At 38.2% G+C, this 14,407-nt stretch overlaps 1 protein-coding gene across 1 annotated transcript in view; it reads left to right on the top strand.

Annotated features, from left to right (window-relative positions):
* Nucleotides 1-14,407, top strand: part of LOC110654475 (dnaJ homolog subfamily C GRV2-like) — a gene marked incomplete at its 5' end in the record, with an annotated part of 47,851 nt that overhangs the window by 10,111 nt on the left and 23,333 nt on the right. The window contains 5 exons of the mRNA XM_058146323.1: nucleotides 5,662-5,956; nucleotides 6,602-7,057; nucleotides 7,126-7,471; nucleotides 7,551-7,894; nucleotides 7,978-8,442. Of these exons, the coding sequence (XP_058002306.1) occupies nucleotides 5,662-5,956; nucleotides 6,602-7,057; nucleotides 7,126-7,471; nucleotides 7,551-7,894; nucleotides 7,978-8,442 (1,906 nt within the window). The remainder of the gene's footprint in view (nucleotides 1-5,661; nucleotides 5,957-6,601; nucleotides 7,058-7,125; nucleotides 7,472-7,550; nucleotides 7,895-7,977; nucleotides 8,443-14,407) is intronic.

Below are 14,407 nucleotides of genomic sequence, written 5' to 3'. Positions count from 1 at the left end.
TCATCAACAAAGATAACAAAATATTTGAACCCAGTTTTAGAAATGACAAAACATGGACCCCATACATTAGAATGAACTACCAGTTTTAGAAATGAAAAAACATGGACCCTATATATCAGAATGAACTAACTCAAAAGGAAACGAAGCCCGTTTATTAACTTGAGATACTGTAGGTAAACGATGGTGTTTGGCAAACTGATATGACTCACAATTTAAAATTGACAAAGACTGAAACTGTGGACATAGCTTCTTCATGACAAATAGGGAAGGATGGCCTAACCGACAATGAACTTTGAGGGAACTTAAGGCACTGGTGCACATAAGAGATCTCAACACCTGCTTGTCAATGATGTATAGGCTCCCAGACTCGTACCTTTTACAAATAATCTGCTTCGTCGTAAGATTCTGAAAGAGACAATGATCGAGAAAAAATGAGAGACAACAATTGAGGGTTCGAGTAAGTTGACTAACAGAGAGTAAATTAAAAGCAATTTAGGTAAGCATAAAACTGATAGCTCAGAGATTGAGGGTGATGTATTGGCTACACCAGTATCCATGACACAAGATTTGGACCCATCAGTTAAAGTGACAGAAGAAGACGAGCAATGAGGTTGAAATTGAGACAAAAGATTAGAGTTACCTGTCATGTGGTCTGTAGCTCCAAAATCAATGACCTACTTTGAAGAAGATGACACAAGCCATGTAGTGAAATTACCTGACTCAGCAATAGCAACGGCTGGTGAATTAGTGGGCTTTAGTGATGCCTTATACTGAGAGAATTGTGCATATTCTTCAGCTGAAACTAAAATATTTTTTTTTCACAAGGAGGAGCTATTGTAGACTCTTCGGCTACCATATTCGCCATTTGAATCCGCTTATTCTTATTCTGAAGCTATGGGCATGTTCTTTTTGTATGCCCTGGCTCATGGCAATAATAGCACACAATGCCCCATGAGTCACGGTTATGGGCAACTTCCCTACTTCACTGATCACCCCTATTGCCATTGAACCCTCCTTTGTTTCCTCCTCTGTTGCCCTGCCTCCCACTATCATTGCAACCAACCAAAGCACTATTAACAGACTGGGGAGGTTGGGAAGATTCTATATGAAGTATTCTAGTGAAAGTGTCATGTAGAGAAGAAATATTAGAACCAGAAAGAATTTGAGATTTGACAGTCTCAAACACTGAAGGAAGACCTGCAAGAAAACTTATCACAGCCATTTGCCCCCTTTGAGTCTGCTAGACTTTCACATTAGGATTAAATGGCGTCAATATATTGAGTTCCTCATAAACTCGCTTAAAATTAATAAAATAAGCCGTAAAAGACATATCTTGCTTTTCTACTCTATAAAATGCCTTGCACACTTCATAAGTACGAGAAATATATTTTTTGCCAGAGTACAAAAATTCTAAATAATCCATCATGTCTTTAACAAACTCACAGTGATTAATTAAATTAATTACCTCATTGCTAATGGAATTTCGAATATGTAGGAACAACTGAGCATCTTCCCTCATCTAAGTCTGCTTTGTATCATCATTAGGAGGATCTTTGGTAAGGTGATCATCCTTATCAATACTTCGCAAATAAATACGAACGGTCTTGCTCCACTCTAAATAATTGGAACCGCTAAGTTTGTGCTCCATGATTTGGGTCATCATAGGAATCACATCAGCAACTACATTCTAAGTATCTACCATTCTAAGAAACTTAACACAACCAATTTGTCAAAGAGCAAATTACTCAAAATTTCTTCAAAACTACCAAGATGCACACAAAATCACAGAAAGCAATATCAAAACAAATATGAGAGACTCAGAAATAAGACAACACGCTGGGGTTGTCAAAAAAAGTAGAAACAGTACCATTTTAAACCTCCGAACGACAAAAGGCACAAGAATCAAGGAGCTACACACCGGGTAACTTATCACTATCCAAGAAGAGGCCGTCGGAAGTGCTCAGAAAAGAAATGGATGGCGAATGGGCGGTGCACGCACTTTGATTTGCCGGCGTATGAAACTGCGTTAATCCTTCCGTCGGCACATGCGGCTCACGCATGGCTCCATTGGTGACCGTGCCTCCAGGAAGTTGGTCGTCAGTGACCCAGCTGGCGTTTGGGGTGGGAGGTGAGACAAGATGGTCAACCTTGGTGGTGACCCAATTCTCCAGTAGCCAAAATAGAAAAGAGGAAAAAAAAAAGGAATTTTCTACACAATGACTCTGATACCATGTTATGAAAATATTTTATCATATTTCTCAAAGAAGAATCATATTTATACAATTGTGATCCTAACTAAGAAGGAAAGTAATCATATAATTAAGCTAATACATATCTGCTATGCTATAAGTTAGGGATACAAATAAATATGCAAAGTTGACATTCCATAACAATTAGCAAAATTATTGACTTAATTAATCCTTGTATTAAGGGGTGATATATGGGATGCCATACATATCTTGTATCTTCCATTATAAATTTGGACCCTAATGTATCGTGTTATGACACGAATAAATGAAATGTAACCCTTTGAGGTTTTGTGCCCATGGACGTAGGCTCTCGATAGCCGAACCACGTAAATCCTTCTTCTTATTATTTTCTTCTTTATTTTTTGTCATTCTAAATTTCAACAACAGGATAAGCATTCTCTCAGTGCCTTTAATTTGCATGTGATAATTATATTTTAGTTGGACTCTTGCATAATTTCCAATGCAACATTAATTGGTATTCATTTTGCTGGACACTTGTTCAATCTGACTTCTGCATGCTTTATAATGCAAAATTTTTGGTTGTGACACGTATAATTCTCAGCTTTATTCACTTATGATTACTCCTGTTTCTGTCCCTCCCTATCCATTTTCATTTGGAGTTTATTGGCATTCTGATCACATGTTACTTTTGAGCTCATAACTGCATTGCAAAGTAGCTTTCTTTCCGGAGGTTCTAAATTCCTTTCCATAGAGATTTGAATGGACATGTAGGAAGTGATAGGCAAGGTTATGATAATGTTCATGGAGGTTTTGGTTTTGGTAGTCGAAATGAGGAGGGAAAAAGTATCCTGGATTTTGCTATAGCATACGACCTAATACTAGCAAATACCTACTTTATAAAAAGAGAGTCACATTTAATGACTTTCAAAAGTGGGCAACATAGAAGCCAAATCGACTTCCTCTTAGCCAGGAAGACAAATAGAGCTCTATGCAAGGATTGCAAGGTCATTCCAGGAGAGGCTTTAACAAGTCAACATCGGTTAGTGGTATTGGATGTCAAGTTTATGAATAATTCAAATAAGGTCAGAAGAAATAGTGTAGCTCGAACAAAGTGGTAGGAGTTCAAAGGAGTAAAGCAAGTGAAGTTCAAAAATGAGTTTCTCGAGTCCGAAGCATGGAAGCTGGATATGGAAGCCAATGATATGTGGATACAGATGGCATCAAAGATTAGAGAAGTAGCTAGAAAATACTTGGAGAGTCTAAAGGACATGGATCATCCTCAAAAGAGAGATGGTGGTGGAATGAGGAAGTACAAAAGCAGTGAAAAAGAAAAAGGGAATGGTATAAGAAACTACCTAAATGTGATAATAATGAGGCATATGAACAGTACAAGATAGCAAAGAAAGAGGCAAAAAAGACAGTTAGTCAAAGCAAGAGCGCAGGCATTTGAAAAATCATATGAGAAACTTGAAACTAAAGAAGGGGAGAAAGATATTTATAGATTAGCAAGGAGGAGAGAGGAAATGTTAAGATCTCAACAAGTTAGGTGCATTAAGGATAAAGAAGGAAAAATGTTGGTGAAAGATGAGGACATTAAAGAAAGATGGAGAAATTATTTTAATGATCTCTTTAATAATAGTCAAAATGGTAATAGCATGAATATAGACTATAGAACAATAGAAAAGAATGTGAATTATACTAGAATGATTAGATATTTAGAAGTAGAGGAAGCACTTACGAGAATGAAAGTGGGTAAAGCCTGTGGACCTGATGGAATACCAATTAAAGTGTGAAAGTGTTTGGGAGATATGGGAGTGACATGGTTAACTAAATTATTTAATAAGATTCTAAACTCAAAGAAAATGTCTGATGAATGGAGGAGGAGTATTTTAGTACTTAGTTTTAAAAATAAGGGAGACATATAGAGTTGCTCAAACTATAGAGGAATTAAACTCATGAACTATACTATGAAGTTGTGGGAGAGAGTTGTGGGAGAGAGTTGTGGAGCATCGACTACGTCATGATACTTCTATATTTCTCAATCAATTTGGCTTCATGTCTAGTCGTTCAACTATAGAAGCGATCTTTCTCATTAGAAGTTTGATGGAGAAATATAGAGATGTGAATAAAGATCTACACATGATTTTTATTGATTTGGAGAAGGCTTATGATAGTGTTTCAAGAGATGTCTTATGGAAAATGTTAGAACAAAAGAGGGTATCTATTTGGTACATACAAGTGTTGAAAGATATGTATGAAGGAACAACTACTATTGTGCGCACATTAGGAGGGGACACAAGAGATTTTCCAATCTCAGTTGGATTACACCAAGGATCAGCTATAAGCCCTTACCTTTTTACATTAGTTTTAGATGAATTGACGAAACATATATAAGAGAGTATTCCTTGGTGCATGATGTTTGCGGATAATATTGTTCTGATAGATGAGACGCGAGAAGGAGGTAATAGAAAACTAGAGTTTTTGAGAAGTACTCTAGAGTCAAAGGGCTTTAAGTTAAGTGGAACAAAGACAGAATACATGCATTGCAAGTTTAGTGAATACCAAATTGGTCATAAGGAATGAGTTAGTTTGGATGGAGCGGTACTGTCCTAAAGTAATCACTTTAAATATCTCGGCTCAGTCCTTTAAGTAGATGGGGGATGTGAGGAGGATGTTAGTCATAGGATTAAAGCCGGATGATTAAAGTGGAGACGTGCCACGGGAGTTTTATGTGATCGCATGATTCCCAATAAGTTGAAAGGAAAATTTTACCGTACAACTATACGACTAGTCATGTTATATGGTAGTGAGTGTTGAGCACTGAAGGAGTCGTATGCGTCTAAGATAAGAGTTGCAGAGATGAGAATGTTAAGGTGGATGAGTGGCCATATTAGATTCGATAAAGTCCGTAATGAGAGTATTAGAAAAAAGGTAGGAGTGGTGTCAATTGAGAATAAGTTGAGAGAAGGGAGATTGAGATAGTTTGGTCATGTGAAGCGTAGACATACGGAGGCTCCAGTTAGATAAGTAGAGCACATTAGGTTAGAGGATAGAAAGAAAAAAAGGGATGACCTAAATTGACTTGGAGGAGAGTAGCACAACATGACCTAGAAGCATTACACATTTCTGAGGATTTAACCCAAAATCGTTTAGAGTGGAGAAAGTGAATCCATATAGCCTACCCTAAATATTTGGGATAAAGGCTTAGTTGAGTTGAGTTGAGTATGTCTGCATATTGGACTAGAAGTTCCTATTGTTTTGTGAAATATCAAGGCATAGATAAATAGTACAGTTTCATTAGGAATTATATTATCATCATGATGGTGTAACTTTGATTCTAGTTTATGATGCACATTAAAAATGTGGTTTAGGGTGAAATGTTATACCGCTCATTTTAATTCTTTTATTAACTACTTTTTTTGTTATTACATCTAAATTCTGTTTCTTTTAGGTACCTTTTGCCATTGTTGCTTCAGTATGACTCGACTGCTGAAGAATCTGATAAGACGGAGTCACATGGTGTTGGTTCTAGTGTTCAAATTGCCAAAAATATGCACGCGGTTCGAGCATCTCAGGCCTTGTCTAGACTTAGTGGTTTGTGCATTGATGGAAGTTCAACACCTTATAATGCAGCAGCTGCTGATGCTCTTAGAGCTTTGCTAACTCCTAAACTTGCGAGTATGTTGAAAGACCAATTACCAAAAGACTTGCTATCCAAATTAAACACAAACTTGGAGTCTCCAGAGGTAAGTGCTGTCAATGTTTTAGCGATATAAGTGCTCATGCTTACGAAATTTTATACTCTGTTCATTGGTGTGCTTCTAGGACAGATTATTTGATCGAAGTGTCATTGCTTTTTGAGATAATTGTGGTTTTTAATATATGTGATAGTTATATATCGTCATGCTTTGGACTTCTGTGGTACAAGTACTTTGGAGGTTTAGGCAAGGGCCATGGATGAGCTGATACTTAGTTTGTGTTGGGGAAAACAAAACAAAAACAAGGCACCCATCTGATAGTTTTTGAGAATCAAAGATGAAATTTGTAGATAAGAACTGGTCTGCAAAGGGGGGGAACAAGAAGGAACTTTTGCATACTGAGGGTCAGATATCTTCTTCCTTCTGTTGCATGCTTCAAATATCTGTAAATAGTCATAAATCATTCAGGACTTACTGATCGTTACTAGTGAAGAAAAGGACTCTTTTGATTGTGCAGAATATGAATATATGAATCTATTGCATGTTAGATATTCTTCTTTTACATAATCAATTAGTCTTGCAAATTAAATCAATTGCATTGCCTACGCAATTTTGTTATAGCTGCAAGAATGAACTTTTTGATTCAATTTTTCATAAACATTATTTTGATTTATTAAATGCTTGTGGCTGTAGATTATCTGGAATTCTTCAACTCGAGCAGAACTACTGAAGTTTGTTGATAAGCAACGTGCAAATGTGGGGCCTGATGGTTCATTTGACTTGAAAGATTCTCAAGTCTTTTCATATGAAGCACTATCCAAAGAACTTTTTGTTGGCAATGTTTACTTGAGGGTGTATAATGATCAGCCTGAGTTTGAGATTAGTGAACCAGAAGCATTTAGTGTTGCTCTAATTGATTTTATATCATTTCTAGTTCGCAATCAATTTGCTATAGTTTCTGATGCTCAAAGTAAACTTAGTTCCTGCAGCTCATCACTTGAGACATTAGAGATCCAAAATAATATTACTGATGTATCTATTAATGAACATGCACCCGATGATTCATCAGCAGTCTCAGATGGAAAATCAATAGATAAAGAAGAGGTGAAACTGGTCAGAAACCTTAAACTGGGATTGACTGCACTTAAGGTACATTAGTCCCTTCTGCTTATTGAATTGTTATGATCCTATGTATCTGACATCTTTTGAATTGACAGAACTTATTGACAAGTAATCCAAATTTGGCATCCATATTTTCTTCCAAAGAGAAACTGCTACCTCTCTTTGAATGTTTCTCAGTGCCAGTTGCATCAGAAAGCAACATTCCTCAACTTTGCCTTGGTGTTCTTTCTCTCTTGACCACATATGCTCCTTGCTTGGAGGCTATGGTTGCAGATGGATCTGGTCTTCTCCTTTTATTACAAATGCCTCATTCAACTCCAAGTTGCCGCGAAGGGGCTCTTCATGTTCTTTATGCTCTGGCAAGCACTCCAGAAGTTGCTTGGGCGGCTGCCAAGCATGGGGGAGTGGTGTACATACTGGAGCTTCTCTTGCCTTTGCGAAGTAATGATTTTTTCTTTATCCTTTCTGTTTGATTATTTCAAGAGAGAATCTCATCAGTTATATGATTGATAATGTGCAGAAGATATTCCCTTGCAGCAGAGAGCGGCAGCTGCCTCATTACTGGGGAAGCTTGTGGGGCAGCCAATGCATGGACCCAGAGTTGCTATTACACTGGCAAGGTTTCTTCCCGATGGCCTGGTATCAGTTATTAGGGATGGCCCTGGTGAGGCTGTTGTATCTGCGCTTGAAAAGACAACAGAGACACCAGAGCTTGTGTGGACTCCTGCCATGGCAGCATCTTTGTCTGCTAAAATTGCTACTATGGCATCAGACTTGTACCGTGAACAGATGAAAGGTCGTGTTGTTGATTGGGATGTTCCTGAGCAGGCTTCTGGGCAACAGGAAATGCGGGATGAGCCACAGGTAGAATTATTACATGCTTCTTCCACACTATAATGTCTTAATATGCTATCATATAGGGAACTCAAATCTTCATGGTTGTGTAGGTTGGTGGAATCTATGTCAGGCTGTTCCTTAAGGATCCTAAATTTCCTCTCAGAAATCCAAAGAGATTCTTGGAAGGGCTACTGGATCAATATTTGTCATCCATTGCTGTCACACATTATGACTCACAAGCTATTGATCCTGAGCTTCCTTTACTTCTTTCTGCTGCTTTGGTTTCATTATTGCGGGTGCACCCTGCACTTGCAGATCATGTTGGGTATCTGGGATATGTGCCCAAACTAGTAGCTGCTGTAGCCTATGAGGGAAGGCGAGAAGCAATGTCATCAGAGGAGGTGAAAAATGGCAACCATGCGGACAAAACATATGAATCTGATGATGGATCTACGCCACCTGCACAAACTCCACAGGAACACGTGCGCCTTAGTTGTTTGCGTGTCCTACATCAACTCGGTGCGAGTACAATATGTGCAGAGGCCATGGCAGCAACTAGTGTAGGAACACCTCAGGTGTGTTTTCTGAAATTCTTTCATCTTCTGGAATTCATTATCTGATGGAGATACTATCATTATCAGCTAATGAAAATGATTTAAGCTTCCTCTCTCTGGGAGGGGGCTGTTGGTGGTCAACACATATATCTTGGAGTTGTTTGAATGCTATTTGATATAAAATTGATTCTCATAGTCTAGTGCCCATAATTCCTACTAAGTTATCCTTTATTTTCAGTTTTTCGATTGATTATTATTTACATTTCTATTGATCAATCAGGCTTGAGTTTTATCTTGATTGCCCTTTCTTCCCATATCTGTTGTGTGTGTTTGAGAGAGAGAGAGAGAGAGAGAGAGAGAGTGAGAGAGACTTATCTCACATTGTTAGCCATGATTAAAAATATTATCACTTTTTGTTACGTAATATGCATTCCTTGGCTTACTCTCAGAGAGAGAGAGAGAGAGAGAGAGTGTTATTTAATATGCATCCCTTGGCTTACTGAGAGAGAGAGAGGGGTAATCTCTGTGTCTCTGTGGCTTATCTCACATTGTTAGCCATGATATGTTTGGTCCGCTCATGAAACACCAGATTAGAAGCAATATGGAAAGCAGCTTGATGTCACGTACAGAAGAAGGAAGTATAAGAATAAGTGAAATGATTAATTAGTTGTGATGGTAGTTGAAACTGTTTTAGCTTTCTGTTAGAGGTTGTTGGAGAAATTGTATCAAAAGTTAGGTAGTTGTTTTTGGAGGGAAAGTGGCAATAAATAGGGCTGTGAGATATTGTAAAGATTCATTCAAACTCTCAATGAAATATTATCTTCTTCCTTACAATTCTCTTCTCTCTCTCTCTCTCTCTCTCTCTCTCTATCTTCTGATTTTCTGTTCTTTTAATTTCAACTCTGAAATAACTGTTGTTAGGGTTTCTACCTAACATTTGGTATTAGAGCCTGAAAACTGGGTAGATTCATCTGCAATCTGGTTCCTTGGTGTCGCAAATCATGACTAAATCAGCAGTGGTGGGTCAAGATGCTGTTAAGATGGCACAAATGGAAGAAAGGTTGGATCTGTTGCAAGGGGAATCTCGGGAGACCAGGAAGGAAATGGAAATTCTGAAGCAGGACTTCAAGAAGTTACAAGAAGGAATCAAGAAAGATGCTACAGAGAATAAAATTGCAATTGAGACTGCTATGGGAAGATTGGAAACCCTAATGCTAGGGTTTTTTGGGGAAAAAGGGAAGGAAATCATCAACTCTGATGAAAGGAATTCTAATGGAGTGATAGGTAAGAATTCTTTAACAACTCCAAAGGAAACTCTAAATCTTCATTCTAGAGATCAGGGTAGTTCTGATTTTTTTAGTGAATCAGTGAGGTCAGAAAAGATTTTGCCTAAGATTGAATTAGTAACTTTTGATGGGAGTGAGCCAAGGGCTTGGGTTAGGAAGTGTTTCAAGTACTTTGAAGTTTTTAGGGTTCCTAAAGATAAGATGGTGGGAATAGCAAGCTTGTATATGGTAGGAAGAGCTGACTCTTGGTTTCAAAATTGGAATAAGTCTAAAATTAGTGGATCTTGGGAAGAATTTGAGATAGCAGTATGCAATAGATTTGGAGAACAAGGTTTTGAGGATGTAGTTGAGGAGTTTATGAGACTAAGGCAAGAGGGTAGTGTTGGGGAATATCAAGATAGGTTTGAGGATCTTAGGGTAAGAATGGAGAGGTTTATGCCTGATTTAGGGGAAGCTTATTTTTTGTCTGGATTCATTGGAGGATTGAGGGATGAAATTAGGCCAATGGTGAGAATGGTTAGGCCTACAACTCTAGCTCATGCTTTTGAAGCAGCTAGACTACAAGAGCAGTGGATGCTATGTAATAGTAAAGCCTTTTCTCTACCAAGATCTGGGTATAATAGTGCTTATAAGCCTAATTTTGTATCTTCTTCTTCAAACCAATCCTATAAAATTTCTCAACCACTTTCTTATCCACCAAAACCTCCAAATGATAACAACAACAGCCAAAAACCTTCTACAACCATTGCTAAGTCCTCTTTTGCTACCAGTAGTAATTCACTACCTCAACCCTTGTTTAAACCAGGTTTGCTTCCAACTCCAGCAGCAAGTAGACAAACCCAAACCTCACATGTATGTGGGGAAAAGTTCTTCCCTGGTCACCAGTGTAAATCTAAGACTGCTATGGCCATTCAGTTGGAGGAACAAGGAGTGGAAAAATTGGAGGAAGAGTATCAAGAAATGGTAGAAGGTGAGGAAATTGGGGAAGGACAACCAGAAATGACTCTATCAGTTCATGCTATGGAAGGCAGTCAAGGTGTAGACACAATTAAGGTGGTGGGGAGACATAAGGATAGACAATTAGTTATATTGGTGGATAGTGGGAGCACTAACAGTTTCTTGGATGCAAAAGTGGCCAAAGATTTAAAACTTCCAGTGGTGCAAGCACCTGTGTCAATGGTTATTGTAGCTGATGGAAGGAAATTACTAAGTTCTACAATGTGTCCTTCATTTCAATGGCACACTCAGAACCAATGTTTCTCTTTTCCTATGAGACTTTTGGAGTTGGGTGGATTTGATGTTATATTGGGGTAGATAATTGGATGAGAAGTGTGAGTCCAATTTTATTTGATTTCAAGGGATTGCAAATCTCATTTCAAAAGGGGGATACTTTAGTTACTTTGCAAGGGATTAAAGAGGGGATGGAACCTGGTAGCCTTCAAGAATGTAATTCCTTGCAGCAGTTGTTGCATAGGAAGGGAAATGATTTCCAGTCTCCATTATTCTGTGTTAATTTGATAGAGCAGGCTGTTGGAATTCATTTTGTTGCTGCTACTACTCTGTTTGCAGCTAACAGAGGTAATATTCACCCTGATATTCAGAAAGTTATTCATAAATACCCTCAAGTTTTTGCTGAACCTACTTCCTTACCCCCTTTTAGAAGTCATAACCACAATATTCCATTACAACCTGATACTAAACCTATAAATGTGAGACCTTATAGGTATCCCCATTATCAGAAAAATGAGATTGAAAAGTTGGTGACTGAAATGTTGAATTCCAAAGTTATTCAGCCTAGCACTAGTCCATTTTCTTCCCCTGTTTTATTGGTTAAGAAGAAGGATGGCACTTGGAGATTTTGCGTTGATTACAGAAAGTTGAATGACCACACCATTAAGAATAAATTTCCTATTCCTATCATAGATGATCTATTGGATGAATTACATGGAGCAAAAATGTTTTCTAAGATGGATTTAAGGGCTGGATATCACCAAATTCGAATGGATCCTCCTGATATTCCCAAGACTGCATTTAAAACCCACCATGGACATTTTGAATTCACAGTCATGCCTTTTGGGTTGACCAATGCCCCTGCCACCTTTCAAGCCCTCATGAACCAAATTTTCCAACCATTTTTAAGGAAGTTTGTTCTGGTTTTTTTTGATGACATACTCATTTACAGCCCTGATTTAGAATCCCATTTACAGCATTTAGAATCTGTTTTTAAGGTGTTGGAAGAGCAGCAGCTTTTTGCTAAAATGTCTAAGTGCTCTTTTGGTCAGAATTCTGTTGATTATTTAGGGCATATTATTTCAGAAAAAGGAGTATCTACAGATCCAGACAAAATTGAGGCTATGGTAGCTTGGCCTTATCCAACTTCTGTCAAGGAATTGAGGAGTTTCTTGGGATTGACAGGGTATTACAGGAAGTTTGTTAGAAATTATGGGGTGATTAGTAAGCCTCTTACAGATTTATTAAAGAGGGACAACTTCCAATGGACTGAAGTTACTAGACAAGCATTTGACTCGTTAAAAGTAGCTATGTCTTCTGCTCCTGTTCTGGCATTACCAAATTTTACTCAGCCATTTATCATTGAAACTGATGCTAGCAGCTATGGTATGGGAGCTGTATTACAGCAAAATGGACACCCTATTGCCTATATTTCTAAGGCTTTTGGGGTTAGGAATCAAAGCCTTTCTGTATACGACAAAGAGTTGCTGGCAATCACTTTTGCTATCACTAAATGGAGGCATTACCTTGAGCAAGGTCCCTTCTTCATTAAAACTGATCATGAAAGTATCAAGCACCTTTTAGAGCAAAGACTTCACACTAACCTACAACAGAAAGGTATTTCTAAACTCTTGGGTTTAGATTATAAAATTTTGTATAAAAGAGGGATAGAGAATAGAGTGGCTGATGCTTTATCTAGAAGGCCACATTCTGCTGTGACTCAATTATCTGTTGCTCATTCTGAAATCATTCCTACTTGGATGGCTAATGTCCTTAATAGCTATGTTAATGATTCTAAGGCTGCGGATTTAATTACTCAACTTTCTTTGGATAGCAAGGCTCATTTGAAGTTTCATTTGAAGCAAGGGCTGTTGTATTACAACAATAGATTGTATGTGGGTTGTCATGGTAATTTGAGGAAGCAATTAATAGCATTGTATCATGACAGTGCTATGGGAGGGCACTCCGGCATTCACAATTCTTATAGTAGGCTGCTGAGAAAATTTTATTGGCCTGGCATGTATACTCAAGTCTTGCAATGGGTGCAACAATGTGCGTAATGTGCTAAATGTAAGGGAATGACTTCCGCTACCCTCGGTTATTACAACTTTACCAATACCTTCTCAAGCATGGCAGCACATCACTATGGATTTTATTGAGCAGCTTCCTAAGTCTGGAGGTAAGGATACTGTCCTAGTGGTGGTTGATAGGTATACAAAATATGGCCATTTCATTGGATTGGCTCATCCCTTTACTGCATCTTCTGTAGCAAGGGTCTTTATAGAACACATTTATAAGCTTCATGGTGCCCCTGTCACAATTGTTTCAGATCGAGATAAAGTATTTACAAGTGTGTTTTGGAAAGAATTTTTCAAGCAGCTGGGCACTACTCTTTCTTATAGTAGTGCTTACCACCCTCAAAGTGATGGCCAAACAGAGCGTTTGAATCAGTGTTTGGAAACCTATTTGAGATGCATGACTCATCAGCATCCCAAAGCCTGGTTTCAGTGGTTGTCACTTGCAGAGTGGTGGTACAATTCCTCATACCATTCTGCTATAAAAATGACTCCATTTGAAGCCTTATATGGCTATTACCCTCCATCATTACCTGCTATTCCTTCTTTTGCATCACCAGTTCAGGCTGTTGACCAATTTTTTCAGGAGAGGCAGCAGTTGAATGATGTTCTCAAGAGTAATTTGGAGCAAGCTAGGAACAGGATGAAACAGCAAGCTGATAAGGGTAGAGTTGAGAAAGAATTTGAGGTAGGGGATATGGTATATCTAAAGCTTCAACCTTATAGACAAACATCTGTTGCCTTAAGAAGGAATTTAAAGCTAGCTGCTAGGTATTATGGACCATTTCAAATTCTGCAGAAGGTTGGCAACGTAGCATACAAGTTACAGCTTCCTCCTAGTGCTGCTATTCACCCTGTCTTTCATGTCTCGCTTCTCAAGAGAAAACTTGGAGACAATGTTGTGCCACAATTACAGTTACCCGAAATGTTGGAGAATGAAATAATAGTGGCCCCTGAGAAAATCTTGCAAACTAGAACCATTACAAGGAATGGTCAGGCTGTAATTCAAGGACTGGTCAAATGGTTTAATCTTCCATTAGAAGATGCTACTTGGGAGGATCAGTCATTCATCCAAGCCCAATTTCCCACTTTCATACATTCTTGGGGACAAGAATGTTCTCGAGATGGGGGTATTGTCACGTACAGAAGAAGGAAGTATAAGAATAAGTGAAATGATTAATTAGTTGTGATGGTAGTTGAAACTGTTTTAGCTTTCTGTTAGAGGTTGTTGGAGAAATTGTAGCAAAAGTTAGGCAGTTGTTTTTGGAGGGAAAGTGGCAATAAATAGGGCTGTGAGATATTGTAAAGATTCATTCAAACTCTCAATGAAATATTATCTTCTTCCTTACAATTCTCTTCTCTCTCTCTCTATCTTCTGATTTTCTGTTCTTTTAA

The sequence above is a fragment of the Hevea brasiliensis genome, chromosome 4 (assembly GCF_030052815.1).
Source record: "Hevea brasiliensis isolate MT/VB/25A 57/8 chromosome 4, ASM3005281v1, whole genome shotgun sequence".
In the NCBI taxonomy this organism is placed as follows: Eukaryota; Viridiplantae; Streptophyta; class Magnoliopsida; order Malpighiales; family Euphorbiaceae; genus Hevea; species Hevea brasiliensis.
The sequence above is the reverse complement of the archived record's forward strand: the minus strand, read 5'-3'. Positions and strand labels throughout refer to the sequence as shown.